The sequence below is a fragment of the Taurulus bubalis genome, assembly GCF_910589615.1.
Source record: "Taurulus bubalis genome assembly, chromosome: 18".
Classification (NCBI taxonomy): domain Eukaryota; kingdom Metazoa; phylum Chordata; class Actinopteri; order Perciformes; family Cottidae; genus Taurulus; species Taurulus bubalis.
In genome coordinates, this window is record NC_136606.1 from 3,022,679 (window position 1) to 3,050,488 (window position 27,810).

At 39.1% G+C, this 27,810-nt stretch overlaps 1 protein-coding gene across 1 annotated transcript in view; it reads left to right on the top strand.

Moving 5' to 3' along the window:
* cnksr2a (connector enhancer of kinase suppressor of Ras 2a) overlaps positions 1-27,810 on the top strand; it is a gene marked incomplete at both ends in the record, with an annotated part of 51,991 nt that overhangs the window by 5,458 nt on the left and 18,723 nt on the right. The window contains 11 exons of the mRNA XM_079233989.1: positions 7,331-7,494; positions 8,544-8,746; positions 14,842-14,929; positions 15,371-15,412; positions 17,057-17,176; positions 18,945-19,004; positions 19,272-19,340; positions 21,168-21,314; positions 26,140-26,252; positions 26,344-26,501; positions 27,494-27,583. Coding sequence (XP_079090115.1) covers positions 7,331-7,494; positions 8,544-8,746; positions 14,842-14,929; positions 15,371-15,412; positions 17,057-17,176; positions 18,945-19,004; positions 19,272-19,340; positions 21,168-21,314; positions 26,140-26,252; positions 26,344-26,501; positions 27,494-27,583 — 1,254 coding nt within the window. The remainder of the gene's footprint in view (positions 1-7,330; positions 7,495-8,543; positions 8,747-14,841; positions 14,930-15,370; positions 15,413-17,056; positions 17,177-18,944; positions 19,005-19,271; positions 19,341-21,167; positions 21,315-26,139; positions 26,253-26,343; positions 26,502-27,493; positions 27,584-27,810) is intronic.

Sequence of the window (27,810 nt, forward strand, 5' to 3'; positions counted from 1 at the left end):
TGTGAGGGATACACGGCAGGCCGGAGCATGCAAACAAACACTGAACTCACGCCGGAGCCTTATATTTAAAGAGGCTTCTTTATTTGTATGTCTTCTACATGGAGATAAAGCTGATGCTAACTTGTTGTGTGGGACCTGTTAGCTTTAGCCTCTGCTTTTTAATAAGCATGATGTCATGATTATTTCCTACAGGCTTTTGATTTAAAAACAAGTTTTTGGTTGCCGGCGAGAAACGAGTGGCTGTATTTTCTTTTTATCTCAGTCTGAAATCAAATGTGCTTTAAAGACGATGCGTTGTAACCCCAAAAAAAGACAATAAATATAGTTTTTGTTTTTATTATTGCCCAAATGTACTACATATATAAGCTATAAGCTATTTTTGACTAATTAAAATTTCGGAGGAGAAAATGTGACGAGCTTACAGTAAACAACATAATTTACACTCAGGAACTGCAAGAAAATACATACAAAAGCACAATTAGAGGAACAGAATTTGCTTGGTTTATTTACACAATGCAAAATAACACTGTGATTTAAAACTGGCAACCTTTCCGGTCATAAAGTCGCCTCTGAAAGCCTCCATGCTCAAAACATCCTGCATTTAGAAATCACAAGAACGCGGTGAATACTCATCTACCTTTTTATTGTAACCAAAGCTTCAGAGTGCTCGGAACGGATGACACATAACCCGACAGGGAGGGCCAGATCTTTTATAGGACTCTCGAACATCCCAGAAGTCACCGCAAAATCTAGTTTTATTAGACGTGTGTGTATGTGTGTGTGTTTGACAGAGAGAGAGAGGGTGTTTGTGGGAGTTTGGCTCGCCTGCCGTTGTGAAAAGTGTGCCTCTGTAGGAGTTAAGTGTGTGAGTCAGCTATGAATCACACCTTTTCTGTACCAGTCAAACGCACACATGCGCACACATGAACTCTGTCTCTCTGACACACATGTACACATATACTGTACATGCAGAGATGTGAGCGCCTGGTTCTGCAGATTAGACGCCACTATACGAGAAATACAGGCCGCACAGGCCTTTGCAGCGAGCTTGTGATTGTAAAATTATGCAGAAAAACATGAGCGTTTTTTTATTGGATATAGTTCATCTTGTTCCCCAGATGATACCTCTGCAGTTGGTAAGGGTACAACTAATATAAATTAGGATTTTAATGACAAAAGAGAGAAAAAAAGAAACAAAATGCATCTGTAACACCTCAACAAGTGTTGAGCATGTGTGAAAACCAGATAGCTAGCAAGGAGACGAGCGGAAAAGCTAAAAGAAATGGATGAATTCTTAAAACTGTTAGCTGAAAGTAATGGGTTAATAATTGAAATAGATAAATAGATAGAAGTAATTCATAAACAGTTGAAATGGTCAGTTGAAAGTAATTGATAAGTAGTTAGCTGAAAGTAAATAATTGAAATAGTAAGCTAATAGATTAACGGTTGGTTCGTTCAAAGTAATCAATAAACATCTAAAACTGTGAGCTTTAAATAATTGACAAATAGTTAGCGAAAAGATAAACGGTTGGTTAGTTAAAAGTAAAGTATAAATGGTTAGAATATTAAGTTAAACGTAAACAATAAACAGTTGAAAATATTAGCTAAAAGTAATCTATAATTAGATATCTAAAAGATAAACAGTTTGTTAGTGGAATGGAGTGATGATTAATATATTATGATCAATAAACATTTGTAACTTTTCACCAAAAGTTCAAATAAATTGAGAAATTAAAATAGATTGCTAAAAGTTATTGATGAATGTTGTTTGCAAAAAGATGAATGGTTGAAAGAGTCAGATAAAATGCATGAGTGGTTAATTAAGCCAGCTGTTGGCTAAACATAATCTATAAATGGCAGATATTATGAACGTCTGAAATAGTTAACTAATTTAATTGATGAATGTAAGTATGATGAAGGGCTAAAAGTAATGAGTGAATAGCTAACTGTTAGCTAAACAGAAACCATGAACGGCAGATAGCCAAATGACAAATGGTTGAAATAGTTTACTAAAAGTAATTGATGAATGTAAGTAGCAAAAAGATGAATGGCTATAAGTAATATGTAAAAGGTAAATAGCTAACTGTTAGCTAAGCAGAATCCATGAATGGCAGATAGCCCAAATATAAGTGGTTGAAAAAGTTAGCTAAAAGTAATGGGTAAAAGGTAAATAGCTAACTGTTTGCTAAACAGAATCCATGAATGGTAGATAGCCAAAATATAAATGGTTGAAAAAGTTAGCTAAAAGTAATGGGTAAAAGGTAAATAGCTAACTGTTAGCTAAGCAGAATCCATAAATCGCAGATAGGCGAAATATAAATGATTGAAAAAGTTAGCTAAAAGTAATGGATACATGTTTATTAGCTAGGTCTTAGCGAAACATAATCTAGAAATGAAAGATAGCCAAATGATAAATGGTTGAAATCGTTAGCTAAAACAATAAAAGTCTGAAAGTGTCAGCTGAAAGCAATGGACAAATTGTAAAATAGCTCAAATTAATGTACACAAAATTTAAAAATAAATTAGCTGATGAGGCTGACTGACTTTATGAAACAATAAAGTTCTGGAGCCACTGCAGCAAAAGAAGTCATTATGCTGTATAACTGTATAGCCAGTGTGTGTGTGTGTGTGTGTGTGTGTGTGTGTGTGTGTGTGTGTGTGTGTGTGTGTGTGTGTGTGTGTGTGTGTGTGTGTGTGTGTGTGTGTGAGTGCTCCCTCATGTCGCTCACATTTTGGCTCATCAGTATTCAGGGCGTTCCCTCCATGCCGGAGATAAGCGATGCTGATTATCAGTGAACTTTTGTGCTCCACAGCGTACATCTCCCCTTCTGCTTCCTCGCCTCTCTCGGCTGTAGTAACACTTTGAGCCAACATTGTTTTAATCAGCTTCACGTCTATTAGGAAGCAGCTGCCATTAGCAGTCAGTACCACACGCTGTGAGAGGGAGAAACAACCGACTTTAGTGGAAATAGCAATGCAACAATGAAGAAATAACCAAAAGTGTGTGAAATGCGTACTTAAATATGAGCAGCAAGGTGCAGAATATCCATTTCATAACACGTTATTGGATTATTTATTATTCATAATGATTCATTAGCAGCAATTTAGAATTATAGCTGTTGAAGATGGAGTACATTTAATTATTTAGTCTAATGTTGGGTCGTAAAACCTGCAATAATGTTTTGTTTGGTCACATTGTGAAAACAACACTGACATGTTATGTTAAGTTTATATGTTTAACTTACTTACTTAGTGAGATACAATAACTAGCTCTATGCTAGCTGCTTCCATCTGGTGTCAATCTTTAAGCTAATCTACGCTAATTGCAGACAGAAAATTAACATTTTGGATTTAAGTTTATTAACCTACGACCTACATAGTGAGTTACACTAACTTACTTTAGACAACTCCATGCTAGCTGCTTCCATCTGCTGTCAGTCTTTAAGCTAAGCTACGCTAATTACCGATAGAAATTGAACATTTTGTATGTATGAATGTTTGCTTTGGTATTCCAGCTTTGACCCCAGTGCACTATGGGTGATTTGGTATCGTCTCAAAATTGTATACTCGATACACCAATAATAACCTATTCTAATGTTATGTAAGTCACTTTGTTTACCTTGTGATTGACATGTGAACCAGGGAATATATATATATATATATATATATATATATATATATATATATATATAAATATATATATATATATATATATATATATGTATATATGTATATATGTAAAAAATCGATGCAGCATAGTATCGCAATATTTTGCGTGTTGGTCAGTTTGTCTGCTTGACAATCACATTTTGTGAGTGAGATGAACAGACTGAAAACTTTATCTTCTTAGATACAATATGTTGACAAAGTTTTCCTTTGGGCACAATTTGCATTGGAAAAAAGGGAATAAATCGCAATCCTCAATATGTTGCAATGCTCAATATATCGCAGTATCGGAACACAAGTATCGTGATAAAATCGAATCGTGGGACCTTTGGTGATTCCCACCCCTAATATGTATATTCTTGTATTATTATTTCATGTGGAATCCTTCTGAGAGGAGGGTGTGCGGTCCCTGTCACATGTATCATCACAGAGTCCTTTATTAAAAAAACAGTGGTGGTTTCGTGGTGTGTCCTGAGGGATAGAAGTGTGAAGGAGCATAAAATCTCATAAGGTAGATGCTCTCGTCGAATAATTCACTTAAAGTGTACCTGCGGTGACCTTAACATTTAAAAGGGGAAGCCACACACATCACATCAGGTCTGATGTCTTTTTTACACATCAAGTCCTTTCATGCTCGTCAAGCCGTCAGCCGAGAAATCGCTCATCGACTTGAAGTGTGATCCAGATAGTGAAATCAATTTGTCTGGTTTCCTTCCAAAATGAGATAAAGGTGCAAAGACGATGCCTCGTATTCAAAGTGGAGCACAAAAGCTTTGTTTATTCATGTTTTCAAAAAGATAAATTGACGTTGTTTTTGACATTTTTTCATGGATTTCAGGCTGCGACATCATTTCTTTCTTTCTTTCTAACTCGATACACGGCGTTTTGAAACTGAACGCTTCATTTAGACTTCAGATGCAGTAACTGCTGAGGGGGAGGAAGCGACAAATGCTGTTTTCTCATCGCTGATGAGAGATGGAATGTGTGTGTGTGTGTGTGTGTGAAATAGTTTGCATGCAATTTAGCAGCTGGCTTATGAGTTTTTTTTTCTATTCCTCTTTACCGACTTCCCTCTTTTCTCTCCATCTCTTGCCATCCTGTTTTTCTTCTTCTTCTTTTCCCCCCTCCCATCTTTGTTAGTGTGGTTATGATAGATGAGTGTATTACAAAGCGGGGACTTGAAGCGGGGGAAATCAATGCTCATTCCTCAGAGGTGTGTGTGTGTGTGTGTGTGTGTGTGTGTGTGTGTGTGTGTGTGTGTGTGTGTTGCCAGTTGGCTGTTTGTTAAGAGGTTAGAAAGCTGGATACATTCATTGTTTTGGGAGCCAGGGGCTGCAGCTGAGCCGCTCTGTCTTGATCTGCTTTCCTTTGACTCAGCAAATCCAGTCAGGCCAGACACACACACACACACACACACACACACACACACACACACGCACATTAATGAAGCATGCACCCACCCACTAACGCGCCCACGCCCTTGCAGATCTAGAGGGACCGACCCACTCACAACACGCAGATCTAGAGGGACCGTCCCACTCGCCATTACACAACCCAACAGAGAGTTCGGTCTTACCAGGGCGGCTGCCTGATTAACAATCTGTTTCCTCCTTTGTTCCAGTCCTTTGCTTCCAGCTACTGAGTTTCTTTTGGAGAGTAAATTCATCTTCATCGAACATGCAAATTTCCCCCGTTGACCAATGGCGACCATATCGTCGACAGCGCTGACCTCTGAAGGGACGGAGAGCCCCAAATAAAGGAAGCTAACGTAGCGTATTAGCTGTGTTGTGTCGCAGCCTTTTACTTTTATTTAACTCTTCTCTTCCAGTATATTTTAGCTGTTCCACAAAAGAGCAACACTGTAGTCTGGAACGGGAGTCGATGGTACAAGCTGTAGTTATTGTCCTGTTAGCAACATAAGCTAACGAGCTAACAGGTTTACGGACTGACTGTTAGCAAGCTTGTTAGCTTGGAGGACTTTTATGTTTCCTCTGTTGTCCTTCCGATAGAGGAAGCAGATCAGAAACCGCTAGTATGAATCATCCTTAAGGCCAAACCAGTTTAGTTTGGAGGACTTGATTGTGTTCATTGGTTTAACTTCAGGATGAAAATTGAGAATTCATTCATTTCCGAAGCTACATTGTTACACATTGCTTCAGTCAGGAAGAGCGCCAGGCTTTGAAGCAAACGGTGAAATTACAATTACCAGGGGTCCCAAAATACTTTTCCCCCAATAGACAAAGACGTCTGTAACTCAGTGGATACGTTAATGAATCAACTTCCCAACAAACTCAGATCTCAATCTGTTCACCAACGATTAAAAATGGTCGGAAAAAAACATGATTTGCAAGTCCTCTAATCTGTTGTTGAGCTCTTTGGCCATGACACAAGTCAACATATTATTTATCCCCTATACTTCCTCCTGAGAGGAAACTGCTGCCTGTCTTTCCTCTCACAGGTCTCAAAGTCAAAAATGTTCTACCTTTCCTAAAAAAAGAAAAGAAAAAATGAAACCAACAAGAGAGAAGAACTAAATGCCTCTCGTGGCCCTCCGGTGTCTCTCAAACACTCGTACCTAATCCTATTGCGCTTTTTGAAACGGCGTCGGGCGGAAATCTACAAAACTGCAAACAAGCTCAAATGCCTCAAAAACACGACGCAGCAGCTGTTGATTTTATCCGAGACAAACGGGAATAAGCAGCAGTAAAAATGTGTCTGTAGCGCCGACAGAAACCTGTCCTCCTCGGCTGACTTTGAGAAGGGAAACAACAGGCGAGGCGTGTGGTAATAAACCCTGTGATTTAATATGTAGGATGTGTGTGTGGTTATCGATCAGCGGGTGTTTTGAAGAAGTGTCTCAGCGGTGGACGGCTCAGGAAGAGTGATGATGTCGTTGGGGTGAGACTCCCCCTCCTGCTCGCTGGGCTCATCCTGAGTATCTACCTCGCGTGTGTTCTCATAATTGCCATTAAGAATATTAGATATAAAAACCTTTAAGCAAATGTACGAGTGTAAAAGCTTTTCAGAAGACTCGTCCATAAAAGATACGGCCACAAGTCGAGGGACCTTAACTGACCTTACTTCCCCTTTTTTTCCCAGCTACATTTGGTCATGTTTTAGGGGAATTGAGTCCTTGAAGGGAACATATCATCAAAAACCTGCTTGTGCACATACATTTAGGGATGTGGAGTCCTTATCAACCCACAAACTGTGATGTAAGACAATCAAGTCAGTATTTTTGGGGATGCCTGGATCATAAAAAATGTGATTCAACAAGCCATTCATTTTTGGTGCACCATGTTAAGCCGATCAGAGCAGACTTGGTTTATTCGGGAGGAGGTCTTGATACAGGATAGTATGAGAAACATACTGTGTTTTTGAACAGGTTGAAATATTATATTTCAAAGTGTTCACATTTTTATGGTTAAATTCGAGAGATAATGTCTCATGCATGATGGGAAAATGCGTTAGCAACCAATGCTACTTCAGGGTGACTGTGCACTGCTGCAGGTGTGTTTGCTTCAACATTTTCATCAACAGCAAACATCTCGCTTCAGTTGATGTATTTAATCTCGCAGCGGATCGTGATCTCGTTTTTTGGGAAGACAAATAAATCCGAGTGTATTCATTGCGACTCACTCCCAATCCAACGCGTCCTCCCCAGGTCTGGACGACTGCTTGCAGCAGTACGTGTGCGTGTTCGAGCGCGGCGGCGTGTGCGGGGAGCGGCTGCTGAGGATCAGCCACGCCGAGCTGGAGGAGCTGGGCGTCTCTCGCATCGGACACCAGGAGCTCATCCTGGAGGCCGTGGACTTGCTCTGCGCTCTGGTGAGTGTGTGCGCTTTGTTGTTGTTGTTGTTGTTGTTGTTGTTGTTGTTGTTGTTGTTTGCAGCCATCCGCACTGCTGCAGCTGTTGATGCATCTATGTTCTGCTGGAATGAATGCACAGTGTGAGCGATCGCACTAAGTGAGTCACGCCAGTCGTCAAAACGCCACTTTCAGTCTTCTTCAAGCCCAGATGGAGACGTTGGAAAAGATATGGGAAGAAGAAGAAGAAGTACTGGGATGTTATAGTATTACATTATACTCTGTTAATGCACAAGTAAAAAGTCTTGCATTCAAAACGATGCTTAAGTTAAATAGTGAAAATATACTATAAGTAAAGGAAAACAGTTTTTTTCACGCATTTCAGAATAAAACACATATCATATCACTGGATTGTAATAATCGCCGCATCAATATGTTCATAACTTTGATGTTTGCAGCTGATAACGGTGGAGCACATTTTCATTACTTTACTCAACTGATTTGGTCAAATGTAGTGCAGTAAAAACAGCAATGTTTACTGCTGTGACGTAGTTGAGTGCAAGTATACAATTTAAATACTTTAGTAAAGTACAATTACCTAAAGTACAGCACTTTAGAAAATATGCTTTTGAAAGATGCTCTCATACAAAAGCAGTTTAACGAGCTCCAGTTCTTCCGCTTGTGATCTTTACATTTACACATTTTATTGCATGAATCCTGAAGTAAAAGTATTATGTCTCACGAGTCAAATGTAAGAATGCAACTTGACAAATAGGAAATTTCTTCTGTTATTTATATGGTTAAACAAGTAAACTATATTATAGCGTTATCACTCCATAAGACACGTCCCTGCATACACATGGAGGTAAACAGGAATGAGGAACAAAGACTTCAGGTGTTTTACAAACAGCAGCAGTCAGTGTGACGACCTTCTCCCAAAGGAATATGTAATATCAGTCATTAATATTCACCAGCCTGCTTTCAGTAAACATGTTGACTAATAAGCTCCTAATTGGCATTCAGGGCTCTCGGCCTCTGGAGGATCTTGTAATCTCTGGTTTGTTCTGCAGAACTCGGGTCTGGAGACGGAGAGCGTCCGGACTCTGGCTCACAAACTCGGCGCCTCGGCCAAAAACCTGCAGAACTTCATCTCGGGCCGCCGCCGCAGCAGCCAATCGGAGAGCAGGTCCTCCAGGCGGCTCCCCAACGACCTGCTGACCTCCGTGGTCGACCTCATCACCGCCGCCAAGAGCCTGCTCGCCTGGCTGGACAGGTACGCTGAGCAGGATGACGAGAACACATTTATTAATAACACGTTTATGTGCTTTTCCTACTGTGACAGAAACACCTGTAGCTCTTTTATCAGAAGTGGGAAATATTTTCACATAACTCTGACTACAGATCGGAGGAGGCAGTTATCATTCGGTTTGGTGGCCGGGGAGAATAATTATGCAGTTTTTTAATAATTACAACAAGTCTTTTATTTGCAGACGTTTGCTTTAGAGCTGAAGCGATGAGGCAATTAATGGACCTGAATTAATAATTATCTTGGCGACCATTTGTATGATTGATTAATTGTTGATTAAAAGATAAGATGAAACAAGATGAGATCAAATAAGATGAGATAAGATAGAATAAGATAGAATAAGACGAGACGAGATTTAGACGAAATAACAAAAAAGATTCAGGTGTTACAGCCGTAAAATCATTTGTATTTTATTTTTGTCGAGCCCAAAATCACAAATCAGAGGACAAAGTACAAAGAAAGAAAGGTACAAAATAAAAAATGTATGTTTACATTCAGTGTTGTACTTAAATATAAAACTTTATGTTATTTTCTTTTGCAAAAAGGCCAAAAGTTGACTGTTTGAGGTTCTTAAATGTGAATATTTTCCATTTTCTTAGTGTTCTTTCATACTAAAGTCATTATTTTTAACAGAACACGTTCTATCATGGCAGAGCCCAAACAAGTGATCAAACAATCAAACTATTTGTAACATAATCAATCGATTAGATTAGATATATAGATAGATATATTAGTCCCACAGAATGTACAGGATTACAGCAGCAAACAGGTAAAGTGCACACAAGAGACAGTCAAATTAAATGAAAGTATAAATAAAGAGTAAAACATGAATAAAAACAGTAAAGAATGCACAATAACAATATTATACAGACAGATCATAGTTTCATGTGAAAACTAGAGTTAAATATTCCCTCTGTTGAACCAGCGCCTGCCTTCTTCTTGTTCTTGTTCTTGTTCTTCTTGTTCTTCTTCTTGTTCTTCTTCTTGTTCTTCTTCTTGTTCTTCTTCTTGTTCTTGTTCTTCTTGTTCTTGTTCTTCTTGTTCTTGTTCTTCTTGTTCTTCTTGTTCTTGTTCTTCTTGTTCTTGTTCTTCTTGTTCTTCTTGTTCTTGTTCTTGTTCGTGTTCTTGTTCGTGTTCTTCTTGTTCTTCTTGTTCTTCTTGTTCTTCTTGTTCTTGTTCTTCTCGTTCTTCTTGTTCTTGTTCTTGTTCTTGTTCTTCTTGTTCTTGTTCTTCTCGTTCTTCTTGTTCTTGTTCTTGTTCTTCTTGTTCTTGTTCTTCTTGTTCTTCTTCTTGTTCTTCTTGTTCTTGTTCTTGTTCTTGTTCTTCTTCTTGTTCTTCTTGTTCTTGTTCTTGTTCTTGTTCTTCTTCTTGTTCTTCTTGTTCTTGTTCTTGTTCTTGTTCTTCTTGTTCTTGTTCTTGTTCTTGTTCTTCTTGTTCTTGTTCTTGTTCTTGTTCTTCTCGTTCTTCTTGTTCTTGTTCTTGTTCTTGTTCTTCTTCTTGTTCTTCTTCTTGTTCTTCTTGTTCTTGTTCTTGTTCTTCTTCTTGTTCTTCTTGTTCTTGTTCTTGTTCTTGTTCTTGTTCTTGTTCTTGTTCTTCTCGTTCTTCTTGTTCTTGTTCTTGTTCTTGTTCTTCTTGTTCTTGTTCTTCTTCTTGTTCTTCTTGTTCTTGTTCTTGTTCTTCTTCTTGTTCTTCTTGTTCTTGTTCTTGTTCTTGTTCTTGTTCTTGTTCTTGTTCTTGTTCTTCTTGTTCTTGTTCTTCTTCTTGTTCTTCTTGTTCTTGTTCTTGTTCTTGTTCTTCTTGTTCTTGTTCTTCTTCTTGTTCTTCTTCTTGTTCTTCTTGTTCTTGTTCTTGTTCTTGTTCTTCTTGTTCTTGTTCTTCTTCTTCTGTGAGCGTTTGTGTTCTACAGATCTGCAGAACACAAACGCTCCTGCAGCTGCTGCTTGTTGACGTCTCTTTGAGCAAAAATGTCAGACCTTTGTTTTTTCTCCCCGCGTCTCCGTCTCTCCGTCACTTCATTTATTCATGACTCGACACGACCTCCTGCACACGGCACGCACGGCAGATACAGAACCAGAGGTCTCGGACACCGGCTTCTGTGGAAATGCCGGGGCACCCACATCTGTCCTCGGGACATCTCCACACACACACACACACACACACACACACACACACACACACACACACACACACACACACACACACACACACAGAAGCAAGCGCAGCCTCGTCCACTGGCACTCAGACCCATGGAAACACCCACACACTTTGCACAAAAACACACACACACACTCACACACATCTGCACACACTGACACACTTATGCAAGCTCGCCCCCGCACACGGTGATGCAACCGTAAATGGCAAAGCGACATTGAGAGCAAGTGATAGACTCAGCTTGGTGCTCCCTGTTCTTTCCCTTCCTCCTCCCATCCGCTCCTTTTTCTTCATGCTTCTATCTGGAAAGAGTTATTTTTCCAGCTGTGTGAGGGCGCAACAGCGAAATCTCATCATTTAAAATTGATATCGACTTCCGAGGAAGAGCAAAAGTAAACAGTGCAACAAGCTACATTTGAAGACATTTTGCACCTTTTTCCTTTCCTTAAACATCCGCTCTTCTCTTTCTGTGACGCAGACGGCTCTGCATCTGTCTGGAAGTTCGCAGCCTTTCTTGTGTCTTTGAACGTATCGTTTCCTCATTATCTGCACATTTGAAAGCACCGTATGAATTAATAATAACAGGCCACAGACACGACGAGAGTTTAGATGTGAGGCGTTTGCTGATGGAGGAAATATGAAGTAGTTTTTTTATAGATTTTTTTATTTTAAACCAATGCAGTGAGTGAGCAGACTTTCAATGTGGATCCAAATATGAGGGAAAGTGTGTTATATTGAGAGAATAAATACCAGTTATTGATAATGTAATGATCATTTAAGTACATTTACTACTTAATTACAATTCTGAGGAACTTTACCTGAGTGTTTTGACTTCATGTCACATGATACTTAAATTTATTTATTTTTTATTCCTCAATATTTATTTGTTTTTTTTCGAAATTAAGAAAATATATACAAATTTACATAATACAATATTGGACATTTCATTATTTCTTGATATTGTTTTTGTTCAACAGCTGGCGTTACTAGTTTATTTTCAGATTACATAAAAACAAAACATTTGAAGCTTTGTTATTGATTCAACCAGTGGTTCCTAAAGCTCTGATTCATGGGTTTTGTCACTCTTATTGTTATTTATTTGAAGGATAATCTGTATTGTTTTTGGAACTACAGGAAGTTTAATTACGAAGAGCCCCGTTTTGTTTCCATGTCTTTCCAAGTTGGAATGAGCACCTTTTTTTTTACTATAGTTTCCAGACGATTTATGGACGATTGTTCGCAACTTACATGAACTATAACGATAACGAGGTGTGTTCCATATCTGTGTGGTCAGATTTGTATTTTTGTATTTTTTCATAAAATCTTTTATTTGAGAGAACAGTCGGTGGAGCCGCAGGTCCTGCGTATATATAGCACACAGCCTCAATACTGATGACCCAAATCACTCACACACACACACACACACACACACACACACACACACACACACACACACACACACACACACACACACACACACACACACACACACACACAGTATGCACTAGAGGCTGTTGTCGAATTTTAATCTGGGTCTTTAGAACAATGATGTCTTATTGTGTGTGTGTGTGTGTGTGTGTGTGTGTGTGTGTGTGTGTGTGTGTGTGTGTGTGTGTGTGTGAGTGTGTGTGTGTGTGTGTGTGTGTATGTGTGCTTCTGGTGCAACTAGTGGTGGAATCCATTTACTTAAGTATAAATTAGCGGTACTTTACTGTACTTTATTTTTCACACTACTTTGTACTTCTACTTCGCGATACAAATATTATACTTTTTACTCCACAACAATGATCTGGAAGTAAGAAATATGATGTTCTGAATTATTAAACTACTCAACAGCGTGTACAAGTACACAGCTGAAACTATTTGTTTATTCATCAATATGACAAATATTTTGAGAAGGTTTAAATGCGAGGATTTTCTGCTTTACCTTTTAATAGTTTGTATTATTTTAAGTACATTTTGTTGATTATTATTGCATATTTTTCAATGCAGGACTTTTACTCCGGTGTGGTAATAGTACTTTTTGAATACTTCCTCCTCCATTGGTTGCAAACACAATGCACATGCATGTCATTGAGGCTGAATGTGCATTATGTGATTATGATAATGACTTCCAGTAATAATAACGCAATAATTCACACCTGAATAATCTGTTATGTCCCAATATGCAGAGGACCTCATTCATAAACATTGTATTGCCACAATAAAAGGTTTTAAATGCCCTTTTCTCTGAGGGGGAAAGGTGCAACGCTGACTCTGCACACAGACATGTGGGAGTCTTGGTGAGTGGATGCAAGTAGCATAAAAACCCTGTGGTCTGATAGCCGGAGGCACATTGTTTCAGCCCACAGCCTAAACTGTGCTTTTATCGTTTTGTTTCCAAAACCCAATTTTTTATATATATAAAAAAGAAGAAATATATATATATATATTTATATATATATATTTATGTATATTTTTTTAAATATATAGATATATTTTTAATTATATTTCATTTTTTTATATATAGATATATTTTGTATGTATATATATATAGATATATTTTAATATATCTCTCTCTCTATATATATATATATAAAAAATATATAAATAAAAAATAAAAATAGATATATATTTTTAAATATCTATATTTATAGAGAGATATTTAAAAACATATATACAGTAAATAAATACAAAAACGAAATATAATTAAAAAATATAGATATATATTTTTTAAATATATAGAAATAAAAATACATATAAATGTAAAGATAAAGATACAAATTAAATAAAAATAAAATATATATAAAAAATATTTAAAAAAAACGAATAACACAAAATAAAAAAAAAACATACAAATAAAAAATAAATAGAAAAAATTAATAAAATTAAAAAGATTAAAATTAAAAATACATTTGCATGTTATTGAAGGACAATATTGGACGTTTAGTGAGTGCTTGTAGCATGACGGCGTGCGGTTGAGGCGGTGCATGTGTGCAGCCCTGCCAGCTGGATGGAGGCAGAAGAAGGCTTGCATTGAGCGTCGGGTGTGCAGACGTTTGTGGCATCACGCGATGCTTCATGGAGGAGGTCGTCGAGGCCCATTCATTCTCGTAGAGGTCAATTCTGACAGCAACATCCATCTATTGTCACGGCTCCACTGGCAGCATCTAAAAAAATCTAAATCTGCTTTAACTTGACTCTTCAAATACAGCGACAGGCTGCATTCATGGCTCGACTAATTGTTTGTCTGTTTCCATCTTCTTAAACGTGAGGATTTACTGCATTTAGTGTTATTGTAAAGTGATCAACTTGGTAAAGTCATTAGCTTTCATGTCTTTAATAACCACCTCCCAGTTCGTAGTCACAACAAACACAGAATGCCTGGTTTCAGTTCACTTGTTCACAAACAGATGGAAACTGAACTCAAATACTTCTGATAAGACCCGCCTTCTTGACGTTTAACAACCAATCAGTAGCAGATGACAAACAACAGTTAGTCGCAAAGAAAACAATTTAAAGACGCCACATGTAACGGAGGAAACAAATCATTTATTACTCGAAATATGATTAGATTAATTGATAATAAAAAAGATCTATGTATATATATATCATCCCTATAACATCACCTGCTTCTGGTTACCTCTCATATTGTATCAAAACAACAACAAACAACCACAACAACAAGTGAACTGACATCTTCATTATTTCCTTTCTGTCACGACTCCACGTCATAATGTGTGCGTCTGATTTGAAACGCACGAGTCTCAAAACGGCATCGTCACTCATAACCGTGTGTGTGTGTGTGTGTGTGTGTGTGTGTGTGTGTGTGTGTGTGTCTCTAACAAAGCTCCTGTCCTCCTCCTGTGTGCACTATCTACTGCAGCAGGAACACTGTGAGACTCACTGTGTGCTATCTGTTCCTCCAGGTCTCCCTTTGCTGCGGTGGCAGACTACTCAGTTACCCGAAATAATGTCATTCAGCTCTGCCTGGAGCTCACCACCATTGTACAGCAGGTGTGTGCAACTCTGTGTGTGTGTGTGTGTGTGTTTTGAAGGCTGATAGCTCTTATTCTTCCATGGTTGTCATATCCCCCGAAGAACGTAGTGTGTGTGTGTGTGTGTGTGTGTGTGTGTGTGTGTGTGTGGGATGCAGCAGCCTCAGACTCTGCATCCTCGAGCGAGACTCGATTCTTCGCTATTTCCGTCCTTACAGTCGGTCTTCTCTGTGACGGATGTGTGCGTAAATAAATGGGTTTGTTTGCGTTGGCGTGTGTTTTTTTTGTTTGTTTTGTTTTTGTATTTGCGAGGGTAGAGAGTGTGCAGGTGTAGGGTTCAGTAATGTGAGGCCCAGGCAGTACATACAGAGCAGCTACCCAGTGTGTGTGTGTGTGTGTGTGTGTGTGTGTGTGACAGGATGTTCTGCTCGCGCCACATTAAATTCTGCTTTTCCCGCAGGACTGTACGGTGTTTGAGACGGAGAACAAGATCCTTCATGTGGTGAGTCCTGCCTCCTCTGCCAGCTGTCGCTCATTCGCTCTGCGTTGATGGCCGGCGTCCTGTTCTTATTTTATAAGATCTCACATTCCCACACTCCCACAATACTCCACAAACACAGTATATTAGTAGAACTATAGGTACGTCTTGTAGTATTTTGAGGTAAAACGTTGAAGAAATAAGTGCTTTCTTGCAGAAGATTGATATCATGCATGAAGCTCCAGCCAGGAGGGGATTAGCTTTGCTTAGCTTAGCTTTGCATGAAGACAGGAAGCAGAGGAAACATCAAGCCTCTGTCCAAAGTTAATGAACTCACCAATAACAAAAGAAATGTGACCCAAATAATTAATTTGACTTTTTCAATTAACGTATTTAGTATTTAGAAGTGCTGGTCGTCGTATTATTAAACTTTGGAAACACCCACGCTAACAGTTGACGCGAGCTGTTGACGCTAGCTGTTGACGCTAGCTGTTTCCCCCCCTGCTTTCAGTCTTTATGCTAAGCTAGGCTAAGCTAGGCTAAACCGCCTGGCGGCTCGAGCTCCGTACTTAAAGCTGAATTCACACAATATCAGCAGAATGCAAAGAAAATGAAAACCTCCAGATGTGACGACTTAAGAACATCAACACACCGCTTGTCGTCACATAATTAAAATGGTCGAAATTAGCTTTTGCAGTGCGTTTTCAAAGGTTTTAGTGTTGATTTTCTTCTTGTACACATCGTCTCGGCTGACAGTTGGTTGCTCGTAGTTATGATTTGAACGTCATAACCGAGGCATTGAGAATGGTATCGATCTTCTTATTGAACTCTTGGTAAATGAACCCATTTCCTTTAAAGGATAAAGGATCGGTTCAATCAAATTCCACAAACAACGCTGACCTTTCAGCCAATAGAATAAAGGTAACGATGGATCAGCTGTTCCCAGGCAGCTGCACTTTAATGAACATTTGCACAGCCGTCCTTTTGACTTGTCGAACACGCGTGTTACTAATACAATCACTAAATGCCGCACGGCTTCTCGGAGCCATTGTTAATGTCGTTAGTTCCACGTCTGATTTTCCTGCTGTCGCAAGGGGAAATGTCTGCTGTGAAAAAGGTCTGTGACTCTGACTGCTGCTGCTGCTGGGAAAGGATGCCCAGATGCATGCTGGGTCAAAGATATTCAGCAAAAAGGTCACGTTAAGTAGAAAGCGATTGGAAGATAATATACTGTCAGTATCGCGGGACTCTTAATGTGTGTTTTAAATGTTTCTTTAAAAGGTTCGGGGGCCATTGCTGTCAGGAAATACGCTGTCAGCTGTTTTTTGATTCCAGCAGGAAATGGTCCGTAAACTGTGGACAGCATGTGGAGTAGATTCCTCTTTCTGCTTGTTTGATTTGCTGAAGGCGCCGCACATTATATTCACCTCCATTATATTGCGGTGTGGAGGCAGGCGAGTACACCCAAAAATATCTGCAAAAGCTAAAATTCTGTTTTAGTGATGCAGGTGGAAGCTCCTTATAGCACCTGATAACAGTGGCAGCCTTTAATTCTGACCACTTGCTTTATATTAGGATAAATAGGTTTACTTTCTCCATAAAGCCAAAGAGAAATCCTCTAATATTGTGTTGTTACCCGTCCTCTTACATGTTCTTCTTCTCTGGTAGTGCAAGACTCTGTCGGAGGTGTGTGAGCACATCGTGTGTGTGTCATCCGACCCGCTGGTTTCTCAGTCAGCCCACCTCGAGCTGGTGCACCTCACCAACATCAAGCCCTCTGAAGGCCTGGTAATGACTGGCATGATTTTGTGTTTATATTGTACACACAATATATATAAGAGCCTATAATGTTATATATAGCCTATATAGGATATATAGGAGCCTCTATATAGGACCCTACATAGGAGCCTTTATGAGCCTATATAGGACCCTACATAGGAGCCTATACATAGGAGCATATATAGCCTATATAGGAGCCTATATATAGCATATATAGGAGCATATATAGCATATATAGGAGCCTCTGTATAGGACCCTACATATGAGCCTTTATGAGTCTATATAGGACCCTACATAGGAGCCTATATAGGACCCTATATAGGAGCCTATATATAGCATATATAGTACCCTACATATGAGCCTATATAGGACCCTATATAGGAGCCTATATATAGAATATATAGGAGCCTATACAGCCTATATAGAAGTTCCTATATAGGCTATATAGGAGCCTATATATAGGAGCATATACATAGGCTATATAGGAGCCTATATAGGAGTCTATACAGCCTATATAGAAGCTCCTATATAGGCTATGAGCCTACATATAGGAACCTATATAGGAGCCTTTATATATATAGGAGCCAATATAGGAGCCTATATATATGAGGTTATATAGAAGCTCATATATAAGAGCCTATAATATAAAACATTATTTTTCTTCAGGTTCAATTCCTTTTCTTTCTCTCTCCTACTTGTTCTGTAGAAAAGTGAAATAGAAAGTGATTGGATGAGAGTCAGACTGCGTGTGATCTCTGAAAGTTGTAATCACATCCGAACACTAAACCGTCACGGCAGACATCCCGATCCCTCAACGTTTCCTCCTGTAAACACAGACCCGGCAAACCAAACAAACACATTTTATGGTTTGGGACTGGATTTCGGTGCCTGATAATGGTGTTTATGCTTCAAATTAAGACTTCCAACACTGTCAGATAGAGATTAGAAGGTTCCAATTTGGATCGGGCTCCCGGTTGGCAAAATATGTGTTAAGCTCTGCCGCTAACAAATCTCACATCAAACCTTTCATGTCTCCTCACTTGTTTCCTGAGCAGTGGGACACATGTAGGTAGCAGCTTCTCCTTCCTAACCGTCACTGTCTGACATTTTAAACATCACATTGCATCAGCTGCAGCTAATTCATGCTAATTCAGTTCAAGTTTGGCGCGTGTTTTCAGCCACAAGATTGTTTCGTGACCTCACGTCAATTAAAGAATCTCCCAGTAAAAATGTTCTCACGTCAAACATTTGTAATCTGATTAACTATTTGCATAAGTATTTAAGGACAGAAGGCTACAGCTGTTAAATTAATGCGTCGGATAATAATAAATAATAATTTAATTAACATTTCTGATGTCCTGCTGCTCGTCTGTTATATATATATATATATATATATATATATATATATATATATATATATATATATATATATATATATATACATATACATATACATATATATATATATATATATATATATATAAATAAATATATATATATATATATATATACACTATACTATATACACTGTATATATCTGCACTTCATATCCAGTGTTTATACTGTCTACATTGTATTTATCCAGCACATTGCTGCACTTGTACTGCTTCTCTTTTGCACTCTGGTCAGATGCTAAACTGCATTTCCTTGTCTCAGTACTTTAGTACACAGTAACTCTGTGCAATGACAATAAAGTTGAATCTGAATCTGAAGGACTCAGAAAGGCGTCATACTTTATATCTCCAGCGCTAAACTCTTCCTTCCCTCTGTCCTCCAGGGGATGTACATCAAGTCAACCTACGACGGCCTCCACGTGATCACAGGAACCACTGAAGCGGTGAGACGATCACACACATCCACGTGCTGAACTACAAGCACTTAGTTGTATCTGTAATAAAAATATAAAATAAACTGCGTTCCACAAACAGCACTGGAGTGGATTTCCCATCCGGCCCGGGGTGTTGAGTAGTATAGAAAAAGCTATTTTTACTCCACAAAACTATCCGTGTGGATCCTTGACAGCGGATCAGATTCCGTAGAGATCTCTGCAGCGATCGATGAGCTCGGATCAATTCAGTCGTCTGTTTCTCTTCTGTCTCTGCAGTCGCCGGCTGATCGCTGTAAGAAGATCCACGCGGGAGATGAAGTCATACAAGTCAACCACCAGACTGTGGTGGGTGTATTATCGTGTGTGTGTGTGTGTGTGTGTGTGTGTGTGTGTGTATGTGTGTGTGTGTGTGTGTGTCTTCTAAATATATATTTTTGTGTTTCACGTGTTCACTTAAATCTATTTTTACTACCATAAGGAGTGATATCTTAACTGGAAACGGTTAAATGCATAAAACCTGTATATCCACATATATATATGTGTCTATATTATATACATATATATATATATATATATATATATATATATATATATATATATATATATATATATATATATATGTATGTATGTGGATATACAGGTTACAGATAGTTTAAAAAAGACGGAATGCTCCTTTAACATGCATTTATATATATTTATTTTCTTCTATATATATACATGTGTGGATATACAGGTTTTAAAATGACGGTGGTCCTTTTAACATGCATTTAACCCTATCCAGTTAAGATATCATTCTATATATATATATATATATATATATATATATATATATATATATATATATATATATATATATATATATATTTATATATATATATATATATATATATATATATATATATATATATATATGTACGTATGAGTATGAAGAAATTGGACTTACATGAAAAAAAACTACATTTTGTATGTTTCTCAAATGATTGTAATAATATGATTCTAATAACGACTGTTTTTCGGATGTAAACACATCTTTAAGGCTGCTATAATTCATATTTTTAATATAACAATAGATGACAATGTTTAATGTGAAAAGAGGTCGCTCATAATGATGAATCCAAAGATATGGTCACAGTTGTATTTGTATTTTAGTCGTATTTCTCTGTTTTATCTCGGTCTCATCGCAGTCACACTGCAGCAACATCTTCAAGCTGTTTCCAGAACAATAATGCTCTGAAAACCACCTGAACACTACCTGCTCAGCACCGACCGGCACACAGACACAGCTAGAGACTAGCTGGTGGACATGGAGCAGCGTTTAGCCGCTAAAGAGACAGATATGTACCTCAGGAGTTGGTGGAGACCAAAAACAGCGGGAATTTTTAACATATAATCAACACAACAACTTAAAAAAGTGCTAATGTGTTTGTGTTGTTTTTACGTTGGAAAAGCTTCATTTTAACAACACAATGAAGTTGTTATCCAGTGTTCCGATGTTTTATGTATCACGATAAGCCCCTTGAGATCTTGTTATCCAGGCTTTGCATTATGAGAGCTGCCAATCAAAGCTGGAGTTAAAGCCAGTAGCAGTTATGTGTCTTGAATCCCCGCTGCAGCAGATTGTGTCCTCGCACACGGCCTGCATGGCAATTAGCGAAATCCGATCCCTCAACCTTCTCCGCACCTCCTCTTGAATTATGATCAGATCTAAGGTCAGTCCGGGGAATGCAATTAAGATAGCGCGTCTGCCTTTAGAAATAACTTCTCTCCACATGGCACAAAAAGGGTCCGAGAGAAAGAGCTGCGAACAACAAGAGAAACATGCTTCTGGTGCGTGCAGAGCGGCCATTTTGTTTTATTTCCGTGTCCCGTTTTTTTGTTCACAAACGTCCTACAAACAAAGAATTTTGGTTCTGTGGGAGAAAAAAAGTGATGTATACATGTTAAGATGCATTTGTTTTCAAAGTGAGGGCCGGTTACATCACATGGAGGCGCTATAGATAGACCCACCACCTCCACACCCACTTGCCTTTGCACAGAAGGCTCAACGTGATCTAATCACGACGTGGAGAGAATTCAGACTGCGGGCTGAGCACGAGCATAACGCTGCATGTGATTGTTTTGTTCATTGTCCAGAGGTTTTGACTCTGTCCCTCCTCTCCCGTCCGTCCTCAGGTGGGCTGGCAGTTACGCAACCTGGTGGGCTCGCTGAGGGCCGATAAAGGCGTCGTGTCGCTGACCCTGAAGAAGCGTCCGCAGAGCACGCTCAGCTCCGCCCCTGCGCTGCTGAAGAACATGCGCTGGAAACCCCTCGCTCTGCAGGTGGGACCGCCTCTACCTCTAATAGACTTTATTAAAGCGGCCCACATAACTCCCCACAGCATTCCCACTCCCTGTTGGTCCACAGCCGGAGCGCGTAAGTGGGTCAGGATACTGCGGCTCGGCATCGTTTTTGTTTGCCAACGCGGGGATGAATGGGAAGGGAGCGCTGACGGCACCCTCCACCCTCCACCCACAATCCCAGTGCGCCCGCAATTATGAAATGTATCTCACTAATTAACTCTGATTATCGACACAATAGGGAGGAAACACAAAGGAAATCAGCTTTTCTTTGCCCTCCATCTCTGTTTTGTTTTGTGCGACCGCTTTAGTCACGTCTTGGAAAGGACCATTTTGGGCTTTTTTACAACTTTTTGTCCACCCTGTCTCTTAGAAATAACTTTTATACTTCTAATTTGATTTTAAAACTCCTCTAATATGGGGACACTTTTATATCAGGTCACAAGGTACGAAAAAAACATGTTAGGTATGGAATTAAGCATAAAAATCAGGGCTACAATAATATATAATCCCTATGTTCAACCTCTAAACATAACTTAAACAATAAATAGGATTAAGGGTTAGAGTTTTAATACACTTTGAAGCAAATGTAAAACCTGCCTCAAATATGTTTATTTTGTCCTGGGACCAAACTAGAAGCTGGTAACCTTGCCAGGCTTCATGTAATGCATGTGTGAGCTAGAGCACGGACCAATCACACGGGCGGCTGGGGGCGTGGCCTAGATGCGTGCAAGATACCTGTAGATGCTGTCGTAGCATCTAATGTATCAGAACTAGAGAATATTTCTTCATTAAAAGAAGAGCAAAGAACAGCAATGAAAGATGTGTTTGCTCTTGACGACTGGCTTCGGTAAGAGTTTGATTGACAGATGGTTCATCCAATCCCCTGCCAAGTGTCTTATTGTTTTTTTATTGCCCTTTTCCAAACAATTTGGCGGCTTCTCAGTCGGGTTTGGACCACACAAACACATCCTGTCTCTGCCTGAACGCCAACATAACGATGTAAATCACGTTTTACTTGTAAATTCACCGTGTCTGTATATTGTTTACGACTTGGCAGACATAATTATGAGGAAAGTGTTGTTGATTTGTTGGTATGAATCTTTCAAAACGTATTTGTTTTTGCACATTTGTAGTCTGTAAACATATTTTCTGAGACACAGGGTTGTACTCACCAAATTGATATGACCAGACCTTTACGACCAAGTCTGAGTGCGAACACGCCCAAACAGCCGAAGTGCCCAATAAAATGAAAACAGGAAGTCGTTCTGTAAACTGTGATGGGTATTCACAGGGGACAATTTGGGTGATCTAATTCATCGAGCCTCGGGGTTTAGTTTAAACTGCCGGTGTGTCTTTCCTCTTCAGACGTCCTCGCCACAGTCTCTGTAATGTCATTGTTGTATCTAATTGGCGACGAAGGCTCCAAAGCTTTACCGGCTGAGGCGTCCAACTGACACGGCGGTAAACTAACGGCTCATATTTGTTATTTATGCCACAAACACGAGCGCGAGGCCAACGACTCGGAGCGCAGTCTCGCTGCTCGGGGATTATATTCATCTCAGCAATCGCGTCAAGTGTTGTTAGAACCGTCATCCAAACAAATAACAGAAATATATTGTTTTAAGTTGAGAGCCGCCACCACCAGCGTATTGTTGTCCCTTAGGGGCCGTGATATCACTTCAACCGTTATGACTGACTAGTGCAGTGCCCATTGGGAAGGGGCCAATTTCTTGGTTCCTGCTTTTCTCAAGGGGGCGTGTCCATCAACCCTAGAACACTAACGTTAAAAATAGTAGCACCGTCAATAACGTCTGGTATATTTTACCCGATATAATGTACCTGATAAAAAGTAGTTCTCATCAAAATATATTAAAATACAACAATAAATGGCAAATGAAAGTACACTTCTTTTATTTTAGCCTGTAGAACTTCTCATAAAACGAAAAAACAGGTATCATGGAGGGACCTGAAAAAGGGTAAAAATCGAGTGGAAAATGTGTGAATCGTCAATAAAACATGATTAAAAATATAAATAATTGAGCTATGAACTTGTTCTTGGTCCACATGTTCCTGGGACATGTGAGTCTTGTCCTGTGAAGGAAAAGTCTCCCTTCAATGTTAAAACCCATCCGAAATGTCTTTACCCTCTATCACTAACGTCGGGTGAAAATCACCTGAACATGTGCGTGTTGAAAAACCAGGGATTGGAGCAGAGAGACACGCCCACCTCCAATAAGACAATAAGCAACACAATGAAAATAACGTAACCACAATCACTCGGGTAAAAATCACCTGAGGTTAGTATTCTAGGGTTAAAGACATTAGTGTTCTAGGGTTAAAGATGTTAGTGTTCTAGGGTTAAACATGTTAGTGTTCTAGGGTTAAAGACATTAGTGTTCTAGGGTTAAACATGTTAGTGTTCTAGGGTTAAAGACGTTAGTGTTCTAGGGTTAAAGATGTTAATGTTCTAGGGTTAAAGACGTTAGTGTTCTAGGGTTAAACATGTTAGTGTTCTAGGGTTAAAGATGTTAGTGTTCTAGGGTTAAAGATGTTAGTGTTCTAGGGTTAAAGCCATTAGTGTTCTAGGGTTAAACATGTTAGTGTTCTAGGGTTAAAGACATTAGTGTTCTAGGGTTATAGACGTTAGTGTTCTAGGGTTAAAGACGTTGATGTTCTAGGGTTAAAGGCGTTAGTGTTCTAGGGTTAAAGACGTTAGTGTTCTAGGGTTAAAGACATTAGTGTTCTAGGGTTATAGACGTTAGTGTTCTAGGGTTAAAGACGTTGATGTTCTAGGGTTAAAGGCGTTAGTGTTCTAGGGTTAAAGACGTTAGTGTTCTAGGGTTAAAGACGTTAGTGTTCTAGGGTTAAAGACGTTAGTGTTCTAGGGTTAAAGGCGTTAGTGTTCTAGGGTTAAAGATGTTAGTGTTCTAGGGTTAAAGACGTTAGTGTTCTAGGGTTAAAGATGTTAGTGTTCTAGGGTTAAAGACGTTAGTGTTCTAGGGTTAAAGATGTTAGTGTTCTAGGGTTAAAGATGTTAGTGTTCTAGGGTTAAAGATGTTAGTGTTCTAGGGTTAAAGATGTTAGTGTTCTAGGGTTAAAGACGTTAGTGTTCTAGGGTTAAAGATGTTAGTGTTCTAGGGTTAAAGACGTTAGTGTTCTAGGGTTAAAGACGTTTGTGTTCTAGAGTTAAAGATGTTAGTGTTCTAGGGTTAAAGATGTTAGTGTTCTAGGGTTGAAGACGTTAGTGTTCTAGAGTTAAAGATGTTAGTGTTCTAGGGTTAAAGACATTAGTGTTCTAGGGTTAAAGACGTTAGTGTTCTAGGGCTAAAGACATTAGTGTTCTAGGGTTAAAGACGTTAGTGTTCTAGGGCTAAAGACATTAGTGTTCTAGGGTTAAAGACGTTAGTGTTCTAGGGCTAAAGACATTAGTGTTCTAGGGTTAAAGACGTTAGTGTTCTAGGATTAAAGACATTAGTGTTCTAGGATTAAAGACGTTAGTGTTCTAGGGTTATAGATGTTAATGTTCTAGGATTAAAGACGTTAGTGTTCTAGGGTTAAACATGTTAGTGTTCTAGGGTTAAAGATGTTAGTGTTCTAGGGTTAAAGATGTTAGTGTTCTAGGGTTAAAGACATTAGTGTTCTAGGGTTAAACATGTTAGTGTTCTAGGGTTAAAGACATTAGTGTTCTAGGGTTATAGACGTTAGTGTTCTAGGGTTAAAGACGTTGATGTTCTAGGGTTAAAGGCGTTAGTGTTCTAGGGTTAAAGACGTTAGTGTTCTAGGGTTAAAGACATTAGTGTTCTAGGGTTATAGACGTTAGTGTTCTAGGGTTAAAGACGTTGATGTTCTAGGGTTAAAGGCGTTAGTGTTCTAGGGTTAAAGACGTTAGTGTTCTAGGGTTAAAGACGTTAGTGTTCTAGGGTTAAAGACGTTAGTGTTCTAGGGTTAAAGGCGTTAGTGTTCTAGGGTTAAAGATGTTAGTGTTCTAGGGTTAAAGACGTTAGTGTTCTAGGGTTAAAGATGTTAGTGTTCTAGGGTTAAAGACGTTAGTGTTCTAGGGTTAAAGATGTTAGTGTTCTAGGGTTAAAGATGTTAGTGTTCTAGGGTTAAAGATGTTAGTGTTCTAGGGTTAAAGATGTTAGTGTTCTAGGGTTAAAGACGTTAGTGTTCTAGGGTTAAAGATGTTAGTGTTCTAGGGTTAAAGACGTTAGTGTTCTAGGGTTAAAGACGTTTGTGTTCTAGAGTTAAAGATGTTAGTGTTCTAGGGTTAAAGATGTTAGTGTTCTAGGGTTAAAGACGTTAGTGTTCTAGAGTTAAAGATGTTAGTGTTCTAGGGTTAAAGACATTAGTGTTCTAGGGTTAAAGACGTTAGTGTTCTAGGGCTAAAGACATTAGTGTTCTAGGGTTAAAGACGTTAGTGTTCTAGGGCTAAAGACATTAGTGTTCTAGGGTTAAAGACATTAGTGTTCTAGGGTTAAAGACGTTAGTGTTCTAGGATTAAAGACATTAGTGTTCTAGGATTAAAGACGTCAGTGTTCTAGGATTAAAGATGTTAATGTTCTAGGGTTAAAGACATTAGTGTTCACGGGTTAAAGACGTTAGAGTTCTAGAGTTCCTGGTTTGTAGCTTTGTAGTTTGTAGCTTTGTAGTTCGATGGCAATCGTGGTCAAAACGACAAAGAAAGGGATCAAAGTCTTAGTGAGTCTTTTTTTTGTTGAACTAATCCATTCAAGACGTTAACGGTGTAAAAGAATGTGAAGGAGAGATTCATTGTCCTCACCATATCCTGTTTGTCTTTCTGCAGCCAACCAGAAGCCCCAGCAGCAGTTCGGCGACGCCCTCCGGCACGCCCACCAAGAGCTCCGCCATCCAGGACCTCTACATCCCCCCTCCGCCCGCTGAGCCGTACATACCCAGGTACCGTGTTTTCTGAGATGAGTAAAGGGGGTGGACGGCTTTGACTTTGATGATTGCCTTGCCGGTAAATCAGCCTCTGCTGTCGCCATAGAGACGAGACGGGAGCCCTGCCGGGAGACGAGGGTGGGCGGAGCCACGTTGGCGTCGTCGGCGTCGCCAAGCGCTCCGAGTCACCGAACTCCTTCCTGGATCAGGAGTCTCACCGGCGAGAAGAGGAGGAGCCTGTCTACTGCACCACGCCCACATACGGTACGCTGCGGGGATGACCAAGAGAGTTCAGGCTGAGGAGCTGCAGCAGATAAAGATCAGGGTTCGCTAATATTATTATAGTATTTGTAGAATTTAGATTTCATTGGATTGTTGCCAACTCGTGTGATCCAAACAGTTCCAATAACTGCAGAGCGTCGTGAATACCAGAAGTCAAAATGTATTCAATGAAAAAAATAGATTGCACTCCAAACATGTTATTTTACCTGGCGAAAGGATATGTATATATATATATATATATATATATATATATATATATATATATATATATATATATATATATATATATATATATACATATATGTATATATATATGTATATATATATATAGATAGATAGATAGATAGATAGATAGATAGATAGATAGATGTATAGATGTATAATGTATTCATCCCAAGGGGACATGTGTTTGTGGCAGAAGCAAAGTTACATAGAAGACAGAAAAATATTATGTGTAAAAAACATCAGCAGAGCGTATTAAATTTAAGAGAATTAAACAATAAAGAATGTGCAAAAATGCACGTTTGAATAAAATAACAAAATGTCACTGATGAAGAAACTGTTTGCTATATTTCTTGCCACACAAAGGGAAGCCTGTACTGACGGGTTATAGTCGTTAAAAAAACAAATTTTTATCAGATTAATCACTTTTTTTCAAATCAAGGATTCTCTTTCTTTTTTTCTTCTTTTTTTTCGGGTGATGACATGATAAAACATGACGCAGTCAAGAAGGATTCATTCCCAAAACCTCAATAGAACTTTGAATGTCAAATAAAAAAGAGAAAGCATTTGGTGCAGCGCTGACACGTTTATACGTGACAGAGAATAAAGACAAACTTTGCAAGAATCCTAATTTTCCCACACATGAGAGCATTACGACTCGCAGGAGACTATTAAGTTGTGTGTGTGTGTGTGTGTGTGTGTGTGTGTGTGTGTGTGTGTGTGTGTGTGTGTGTGTGTGTGTGTGCTCGTAGGCCGGCTGAGGCCCATCTCCATGCCCGTGGAGTGTAACTGGGTGGGCGACTACGAAGATCCAGCCAAGCTGAACAGAGAAAGCCGCAGAGGTGAGTGAGTGTGTGTGTGTGTGTGTGTGTGTGTGTGTGTGTGTGTGTGTGCGCACCTCCCAAAGAGCCTGTTAGATTCCGTTAAACGTTCCCGTCTCTCTGGATTACGAAGACATCAGTGTGTGTGTGTGTGTGTGTGTGTGTGTGTGTGTGTTTCCTCTAATTCTTCCTGTGATTAGCATCACAGAGAAAATAAGACAGGATGAGGAGGAAGAGGAGGTGAAGAA